Source organism: Labeo rohita, unplaced genomic scaffold, assembly GCF_022985175.1.
Source record: "Labeo rohita strain BAU-BD-2019 unplaced genomic scaffold, IGBB_LRoh.1.0 scaffold_108, whole genome shotgun sequence".
NCBI lineage: Eukaryota > Metazoa > Chordata > Actinopteri > Cypriniformes > Cyprinidae > Labeo > Labeo rohita.
In genome coordinates, this window is record NW_026127208.1 from 6,452 (window position 1) to 16,449 (window position 9,998).

A 9,998-nucleotide genomic window follows, 5' to 3' on the forward strand; every position below is an offset into this window, starting at 1 on the left:
TGTAAGGGTTAGGGTTAGGGTTAGGGTTAGGGTTGGGTTAGGGGATAGACAATATAATATGGTCAGTATAAAAACTATAGAAGTCTATGGAAAGTCCCCACAATTCACAAAAACAAATGTGTGTGTGTGTGTGTGTGTGTATGTGTGTAAAGACAATAAAGCAACTGACACCCAGAATCAGAGCTTTTACTTTTTGGACAAAAGTAATAATTCTGTAATTCTGAGAAAGGGAATTACTTACCCAAAACCAGACCAAACCTTGTGTGGATTAGGAGCCATTGTTCAAACAGCTCATTGTGACAAGAGCCACAAGATGGAGCCAGATTACTACAAACAAAAGTCTCATTTGACTGCATAAATGCTAAACACACACACATATACATATATATGTTAACAACGGAATTCAGACTTTGTAATATTTTGATCAACATAAAAAGAATAAAAATGATATATAAAAAGAATAAAAATTCACCAGTTACACAAGTCTGGTGGGGAATGCCAGAAGATAGTGACTGTTCTGGTCAAAAATACTGTAATGAAGTATGAATGATCAGGCTCATGATCCACGATCACAGTCATAGTGCTGAGAGCTACATTCAGAATACACATAGATGAACTTCAGCTTATTTCCAGTTCCTGATCAAATTCAAAAGAATGTGCATGTTGAACTGAGTCTGTGTCTAGAGATGATTCTACATTCTTTGCCGTAGGTATACTTCATTTTTTTTTTATACTTCATTTCACTGACATACTGTCTGTTGCTCATATCCCGTCATCTGAGCATAGTCACAGGTAGTTCATATTTGAGTGATGTTTATGTATGAAACTAAACATTTACGGGTATTTTTTAAATAGCTGTTTATTAACACAGACAAAAATGATTGTATAGAACACAAATAAATGATTGTGGGTTAGATTGGTATTATAATCCTGATAACCCTTCTCATCACATTTCAGCATACATTTCTGGTAGGGGGAGGGGCCAGGTTACAAAAGATTTTACACATAAAACAAAGTTAAAGGAATAAATGTCCACAGGTTGGTGTGTGCTTGTGGGAGCCTCATCGCTCTACCAGTGTAAGACTCGAATGATTCAGCTCTGATTCATGGCTTTATGAGCATCAGCATGTCCTCGTCTGCTGTCCTCAACCTAAGCCCTCGCCGGTACAATACTTTAACTGTACTAATATACTGTAACTCATTCTAGAGCAACATCACATTAAACTGATGAAAATGAATGGGTTACAAAACTGAATCTTAACTGCATCTTTCATATGTGTCTGTGTGTGTTACAGCATTCTCAATGTGTGCCGTCTGATGCTTCTGTTGTTCATGCAGCTTTACACCGTCCTGGAATAAGAATCTTTGGTCTCCACAAAAATAACAACTATAGCAATATAGCTGCAAGCAGCAATGCAGGGGCCAAGCACGACAGCGGCAGTAAATTCAATAGGACTGCGTTAAATGTAAAAATGACTGAGAGGATTCAAACCTAAATAACTAAGACAATGAGACAGACTTGACAACGGGAAGACAGTGTAAAGACAAAGCGAATGAGCGTTATTACAAAAATTGGTTAGTAAGACCGCGGTAAAAGAGTTACAAGCGAAAGAAAAGTGACAAACGAACTGTATATAGAGTTTATGTGACAGAACCCAAATTTGGTCTAGGGACGTCACAGACTCCCACGACACAAGAAGAGTAAGAAAATGAACAAACACTGCAGGTGCTTGGCCCCTAAAAATAAAACGTACACACAATAACTTACTCAACAGGAACACAACAGCCTCTTTAAAGAGCATATTGATTGAAACAGCAACACAGTCTATCAACTTCACTGAATCTTTTGTAACAAAATAAATCTGAACAGCAAGCAAACACAAATATACTACCAGAAAATTCACTGCAGCACATGGTAACGTGAGTCCTGCACCGTCAAACGGCTCGTGTTCCTCATCACTCTCTCACCAAGTGCTCACTCGCTCTTTCTAACAGTCGCTATCTCATCTGCTGTTCTGTCTCTGTCTCATGCTGAGGAGGTATGTGTCCCCTCAATGAATAAGTGCAGAGAAGGAAAACAAGACATGATTGTTATGTGGCTTTGGATGAATAATGAGGGACTTAACATACTGTATAACAGCACTGAATGTTTTAAGGATCTGTTAAGGTGATTAAAATGATTCTGTATGTGCTTTCTCACGTGTTGGAGAGCATCTCTATCTCTTCGATCTTTTGCTCTGTCATTTTTTCAGTCATTTCTTTAGGCGTCTGTCTTTCTGTCCTGCTCTTAAAAATCAATAAATATAAGGAACGTTTGTCAAGTAGATATTACATTAGAGATGAAAAACATATCTTAACATCAAAAAGGTAAACGACATCGGGTTTATTATAAATATGATTGTGTCCTTCCAGTTGTGCTTGATTGTGCGGTACAAAGAGTGCTTTTGAACCCAGATTGTTAAGAGTAAATCTTTGACTATGTATATTTAAGAGAATATGGCTCTGAGTGTGTGCCCTACTCTTGATTAAGCGAGGCATTCATCGCAAGGTTACGGTGTAGATTTGGATTCTGACTGTGTCTGTTGCGACTCCGAACAGAGGAGAACGTAGTGTCACACCCTGGGACTTTGCACTTGTGAAGAAGGCGAAGGTGCACCGTTTTGTAATGAGCCCTGAATGTGCCTTTGTTGCTGTAAACTTTCTGACAGAGATGGCAGGTGATGGGTGACGAGCCATTCGTCTGCTGACTGAGGCAAGGCGGAGACGCGGCCGCTCCGACGCTCAGCCCGTCGCAGCTCTCGTCACTGTCCACTAGGGGGAGCCCTTCCTCACTGCCCACGTCTGAGTCCCAGGACGAATGGGCGCTTCCTCTGGTGCTCAGGTCCAGTACCGCTTCGTTCTCCAGAGCGCCCTCTACTGGCTCAGAAGCTCTCTCCAGCGACTTACTCATGGGGAAGACGAGGCCTGTACGGTGACTCTCTTTGAGGATGACAGACATCTGGCTGAGGGGCTCTTTGTGAAGGAGGTCTGGATGCTCTCTGCGGAGAGAAGATGTTCCTGAATGATCTTTGGTCAACAGCCTGTGGTGCAGATTCAGGTTTGCACTGTGTCTAGAGAATTAAAAGCAAACATGTTTGAAGAGAAAACCGACATGCTTTTGCTTCTAACTTTTTTGCATGTACAAAAGCAATCCTCGAACTCCTCAAAGCTAATACAGCAACACAAAAACTGTCATGTGCTTTTAAATAACTGTCTGGTTTAACGTATTAAACATGCATTCATTGCCCTCAGGCCTAACCGTCTTACCTGTCTCTGCTACGACGGGATGGAAAAGCAGCATTGCAGCCATCCACAGTGCACATGTGCATCTCCTTTAAGTGCACATTTCGATAATGCATTTTGACACTGTAAGGGTTTTTAAACGTCTTGCTGCACATCTCACACGGGTGTGGCAGCTCTTCTTTATCATCTGGACACATGGTCTCTGGGTCGCTGCAGCCGTCTGCAAAGTTTTCACTGCTGTGTGTGAAATGGGCCGGTCGGTGGCCGCAGGGCTGGTCTGGCCGCGAACTGCATGCTGGTTCTTCACATTTTAAGGACTCCCTTTCTTTCTCATCGCTCTGTTTGCGAAAGAGAGAAGGAGACGATGGCGAGACGATACGACTGTCCTCCTGGTTCAGTTTGTCCCATTCTGTGTCCTGTGAGTTGGGGCCGGTCCGAACGTCACAGTCCACAGGTTCACGCGCCACGCCGCTAACGTGGCATTTTTCTGTGTCTGTACAGGGGCTGAGGGGCGGAGTCTCCTCCTCGGACACGCCCTCCGCCGCCAGCTCGTCCTTCTCGATTTTGATGGGCATGCTGGACTTTCTAGACTTCTTCTTGGGCACCGGCTCCGAACCGGTCTGCATGTGACTGCTGCTGACGGGCACTGAGGAAGACAGAAGCGGGAGAGAGGGCAGGCTGCCCGGCGTGTGAGCCAGCTCAGCTGGGGTCACCAGGCTTCGGTAAAAGGGAAGAACGGGCTGCACGGTCTTTAGGTTGGGAAAGAGGATGCCGCTCTGGCTCATGCTGGATAAAGAGCCGTGGAGTTTGGGCTCTGAGTTGCGGATGATGAAACTTGAGACAGTCCTGCTCTCTGGGATGGCAGTGAAGTCTCTCTTCTCACCCTCGGCTCCGTCCTCATCATGCCTCGGGCTCAGACCGCCCCGCAGGTCCTTGTCACGATTATTGCGGTTCATTGGCATGTGCAGTCGTGGGTTCGGATTTGCACTGTGCCTGTTCCGGCTGCGTAAGGAGCTGAAGACCATGTTGCAGCCCTCAATGGTGCACTTGTGTTTGATCTTCAGATGAACGGCATTATAGTGTATCTTCAGCGTGCCTTTGTCGTAGAAGGTCTTCTCGCAGGCGCTGCAGAAAACACGGCCCTTCTTCAAGGAGCCGCTCTTCTCTGCACACCGCACCTTGTTCTCAGGAGACATGTGTGTGATTTCAGAAGTGATGGAGGACGTGCAAGGCGTGGAAGGAGAGGAGTTTCCACTCAAGTTAAACTCTTCCGACTCCATCTTTGGAGATTCGGTGTCCAGCAGCATCTCTGCTCGCACGGAGCCGGTGTCGAACGGAGCAGCGCCGTCAAGGCTCGCTTCTGACGTCTCGTGTCTCGTCTGTGCCTCCTGGTGGCTAGAATCGGTACTGGAGCTCAGCAGTGGTGCCGGAACAGAATTCAGCAGTTGCAGTGGCAGCATGAGGGCCATGCTGTTGACTAGCGTTTCAAAATGGTGCCCGTTGCTGCACCCGGGTGCTTCCGATTTAGCTGGCAGCCGCACAGAGCGCTGTGTACTGCTTTCGATGAAGCTGCGGATGTCAGAATTGGTCCTTGTGGTTGGGACTACAACTGACTGTCCCTCCTTATCCTGCAGGGCCATGAGCTCCACGATGGACTTGGTCTCTCCGAAGCGCAGGAATTGCTGCAGCGTAACGATCTCCTCTTCAAAGGTCATTATGGCCCAGCGGTCCAGTACCTTACCGGCCACATCCTGGACACATACACACAAGGAATATCATTTGCGTTATGAATTCCAAAATAACAAATGTTCTATACTTGCGTCCTAAAATACTTCATAACTTCTGACAGACTGACAGAGTAACTAAATAACAAGTCATCAATACATCTAATGCATGTGGACTTGAGAGGTCTAATTACTGCAGCAGAGCGATTCATTCTGGAGCGTAATTTTTCTTCATTTAGATGATGCGGGTTTCCCTGTCGAAGTAGGAGGGGAGGGGAGAGATCAGAGGGGAGTCGGGCAAGTCTTTCAGTCCGCCTGTAATTACTCTTGAGTGCCAGCAGGCTTTGAAAGTCATGCAGCAGCTTCATGTTGTAACCAGAATAAATATTTCATCATACAGCATTCATCTGGAGGTCTGAAGAGGCTTTAAGTTTACATTCTCCACTAGAGGAACTACCATGAATTTAATTCAACCACCTGAATACTAGATAAGCAAATAGACCGAAGAAATCTTGGTGGCGCACCACTGGATTTTTAAGGAAAAGTGTGACAAAACTGTAATTATCCATCTCAAATTGAAGTGTGTTTTTCTGCAAGCGGTCACAGTGTGAGTCGAGTGAACGGATCAGGTCGGCAGCAGCTCACCTGCAGGACGTAACCGCGGATGTAGTCCTGAAGAGTCCAGTCCAGTGCATTTAGGATCTGAATAACTTCCTCCTGCTTAAGGACGCTGAAGAGTCGGTCCAGCAGGATCTTGAGACGCACTGGAATCGCCTGCGTCCCATAAAGCATCAGACTACAGATATCAAATACCACATTGGAGTGAACAATCTCCACCTGGCTTCCTTGGTACATGTGATGAACCTTCAGCTTACTCAGAGCTGCAATTCAGCAAAACAGACATCGGTTTACATGCAGAAATCAGCAAAGCATCTCTGTATGTTTCATGAAAGCATTTCTGTCATTCCTATCTGAATGTGTCTGTCTGTTTTTTGTTTTGTTTTGTTTTGTTTTGAGAAAGGGGGGCTTTAAATGTGCATTTTTATACATTTTAGAAGAATTTGTCAAGTTGCATAAGCATTGTAATAAAAGTGTACTTTTATATATATGCTTTTTTGGATGAGAAATGACAGACAATATTGTAAATGATTACCATCTACAAACAAGCGATTACTTAAAAATAAAATCCTGGGACTCTAAACTGACCATCAGTTTCTAAATTATGCCACATAGATTTAATGTCAGAAAGATCATATTAATTTAGAATAATTCTTTATTATTATTATGTATATTATTATTTTATTCTTTATTATTATTCTTTATATTATTATTTGAATATACTTAAGTTAAGCTCAGTCATCAGCATGTGTGGCAAAATGCTAATTTTCACTACAAAACATTTTTTCTGACTTGTCCCTCATTTCTTTAAAGAAACCCACAAAAACATTACAAGGAGGCATTCGCTACGGAAGTAAATGTGGTTAATTTTTTTGTGGATTTAAAAGCAGAAATGAGAAGCTTATACTTTTATAAAAACATTTCATTTTCAGAGGTGTTTCACATATTGCACTGTCATGGAAACCAGTTTTGAAAGGTTAGTAATCATTTTTCCACACAATAAAACCATCTTAACATGCACATTGTTGTTATGCAGTATTTTAACATTTACAAATTTGCCCCACTCATTTCTGTTACAAGTGCCTCACTCAGCGAAATAAAGGGTCTTTTAAAAAGAAAAAAAAAAGGAAAGTCGTCAACATTGTTTATCAATAAAACCTAATTTCGATTAGGGTTAGGATATTCCTTTAAAGTTCCATGCAAGAGTCAAGAAGAGACAGAGAATGGAAAGAGAGCGACAACAGTCGAGAGTGTTAAATGTGCTCTGAAGTTGTGTGAATGTTTGTGTGAAATGTAATATTGTTTAGAATGTGAACCTCACCATGGGCGACCCAGCCGTGTCTGCAGTGCTCACAGAGACGCCGCCTCAGTTTACCAGGTTTGAAACTGTCACAGTTGCAGTTCACCACCGTGCAGCAAATAGCCTATCAAACGCACAATAATAATGTCACTGAGCTTTAATACAGTCTATGCATTTATTTATCACAAACAGCCCATCTTCTGTCCAATTTGTGAAGTTTCATACTTTCACTTATATATATATATGTTTGTGTGTGTGTGTGTATTTATGAATGCATCTACAGTAGATGGAGAGACACACACACACATACACAGTGTTTATATTAAGCTGAAGATACTCTTTGGATTTTTTTAATGCTGGAGAATAAACACGGTCATCATTTTTTCATAGATTTTAATAGCTCCAGTGCCGCTGTCATTACACCAAAAGAGAGACACCGGATATAGACTCATTTTCAAATCCATGTCTACTTTTTAATTCAACTGTTCACTGTTAAGATGATAATGAATTAATGATGAATTTGTATTAAATCAGAGACTAAATAAAGAAACAAAAATTTTCTGGAGTTTTAGACCGGACATTACTGTATATATCTATATAACACAAATACAATGTGGTATTCCTCTGGGCACAAAACATACACTGAGGTTGTGCCATTTCATATGAATTACTGACACTACAGCATGAATCAACAGCTCAATTCTATATAACGATAACACAAGGTAACAGCCAATATAACCACATCACAATTATTTTTCCTCAAACCGTAACTACAAAGACAGCGGCACTTACACAAAGAAAGACAGAGCGATCACTGAAAATCCACAAACGTCTCAATGTACTGTACATATTTACATCATGAGAGTCACTGGAAAGCACAAGACATCTTTCAAAATATATTGATTTGATGCATTAAGTTACGTCACAAAAACTTCTGGAGTGATTAATTTCTGAATACATTTCAAATTTACTTATGCTAGTTTACTTATGTTAGCTTATGTGCTGTTCATTTTCCATAGCTCTATCATTACAGTTTCATTAAATTCCTCTTTATGATATACATGTGAGAATGTTTGTATTACATGGCATTTAATACGAACATGCTAATTCATGTTTTTACCAGCAGTGTAATAATACAGCTTTATGGCTGACGGTGCGACTGCATTGTGAAATACACGGCAGCAATGATACAGAATATTATTTTGGATTTTAACATTTAAAAATTAATTATATTTCTTTAAAAACGTAACAATTGAATCATGTAAAAATGCATTCATGTACTTTTTATTGATTGACTGATTGATTGATTTTTTCATCAGTTCTTTTATGATGTAAAATCTGTAAACTTTGACACCAAAGGACACAAGTAAAATCACGACTGATACCTTAAAACCAGAATATCACACAATATCCGACAAATATTAGTTTGACAAACCCTACAAATAAAGTTGATCGTTCTGCTGGGACCACCACAAAAGCGTGGAATTAAGATGTGCAAGTATACGACGAGAGAAAATCAGCAGCATACAGTGAAAACAAGCGCAACGGTTCGAGGAATCTAACAGAAAGAGTTTTACTGTCAGATCTCACAAAACAGGCCTGTAGCAGCAAACAACAGTGACAGATCAACATGAGCTTAATGAAGTCAGCGCACACACACACACACACACACACACACACAAAGCTTTCACGCCCCAAGGCCATTAACTGTGTTTGCCCGCCCAGAAACGGGGTCTTAGTCCCACTTTGGGACACTAACTCGTCACCATTAGCACAAAGACAGGATCTCTTACAACTGAGGAAAAAGAACAGTTTGAGCCCTGTTGTCTCATTAACAAAACTCCTTTGGTGATTGTCTATAATGAGGGAATCTTTCACATTGGTCTTCAGATTAAACAAGCGTTCCACACACAAACATTACGGCAGAGAATTACTCCTGTCTTGAATTACATTCCAGTGGACGAGCAACAAACACTCAGTCACTTGTGAAGACACATCACACCCATTTGAAGAGCACAATAAAGTTTCTCCCTAAAGAGCTAGATAACAAATTGCTCTATTTATGAAAAAAGACTCTTTATAAATAGGTTCATATTATATCCTGTATACCAACAAACACACACACACTACAGAACAGCTCACAAAATAAGCAAGCTTTTAAAAAGCATAGTTTTCTCACCGTAACAGTGTCTGCACATAATCCTCTAAACAGTGTCTCACAATCCTCTTTTGTTCTTATTTTATTTGTCTAAGAAAGACTTAAACACAAACTAAACTTCTTACCTCAGACATTTTGATCAGACTGAAGTTTCCAGTGTTTCTGAGCAGTTTGCCATTCCAGCTCCTGTCTGTACAAGTTCTACCTTCTACTGCGAGAGATCCATCACTCACAGTTCAGTCACACTCACCCACACAACACACACTTTCTCCTGCAATCGACAATCGCTGCGCTCGTCCACAGGCCCGTGTGAGTGTGTGAGCGCGTCCAGGATGAGTGTGTGCTGGAACTGGGCGCTGGGGAGTGGAATGAGACCCTCCTACCCGTCGAACTCTCTGCCTCTCACCTTAGGAGATCTCTCTCTCTCTCTCTCTCTCTCTCACACACACACACACACACACACACACACTAACCCACTCACACACACCTCCCCCACTGGGTGGCGGGCCAGTCCCCTCACAGCTGGCTGGAAGAGGGCATGACACGCGTCTCTCACAGAGATTTGATCAAAAGGAATCACAAAGGCTGGAGGCTCCTAATGCAGTCAGGAGAGACTCTCTACCTCTGCTCTCTCTCTCCAGCAGTTTGAGTAATGCATTAAATCAATGCAGCCCGGCACAAGACACACTCAAGCACTGGATACTGATGTGTGTGTGTGTGTGTGTGTGCGCGCACGCTTTAACAGCCTCTGATCAATCCCAGCAACTTATGCTTTTGCTCGCCAGAATCTTATATGGCTTATCCAATTCAACATTTTCTTTGCAGCGATTCAGTTGTCATATACAGTATGTCTGCTTAAAAAAAAAAAAAAAAACTTTTCATTTCCAAAGAATCTGGTTGTATGTTCTCTAGAAAA

General features: G+C 42.0%; 1 protein-coding gene across 2 annotated transcripts; it reads right to left on the minus strand.

The window, feature by feature from the left end:
- Nucleotides 1–831: 831 nt before the first annotated feature.
- bnc1 (basonuclin 1) lies at nt 832–9,488 on the minus strand. 2 transcript variants are annotated; one of them, XM_051100703.1, is made up of 5 exons: nt 9,208–9,488; nt 6,946–7,048; nt 5,652–5,887; nt 3,307–5,033; nt 832–3,038 (listed from the first exon to the last, which is right to left on the minus strand). In XM_051100703.1, the coding sequence occupies exons 1-5, from the start codon at nt 9,214–9,216 to the stop codon at nt 2,516–2,518; spliced, it is 2,598 nt and encodes an 865-aa protein (XP_050956660.1). In that variant the 5' UTR covers nt 9,217–9,488; the 3' UTR covers nt 832–2,515. The 2 variants fall into 2 exon arrangements, with proteins under 2 accessions (XP_050956660.1, XP_050956659.1); XM_051100702.1 differs by having other exon boundaries at nt 834–3,110; nt 9,208–9,485.
- Between the last annotated feature and the right edge of the window lie 510 nt (nt 9,489–9,998).

Bases quoted from the DNA above. Each gene is read 5' to 3' on its own strand.
- bnc1 (XM_051100702.1), bottom strand. The intron at 5,888-6,945 runs GTGAGGTTCACA...GCTGAATTGCAG, and splicing joins ACACGGCTGGGTCGCCCATG to CTCTGAGTAAGCTGAAGGTT. The intron at 3,111-3,306 runs GTAAGACGGTTA...TTAATTCTCTAG, and splicing joins TCCCGTCGTAGCAGAGACAG to ACACAGTGCAAACCTGAATC.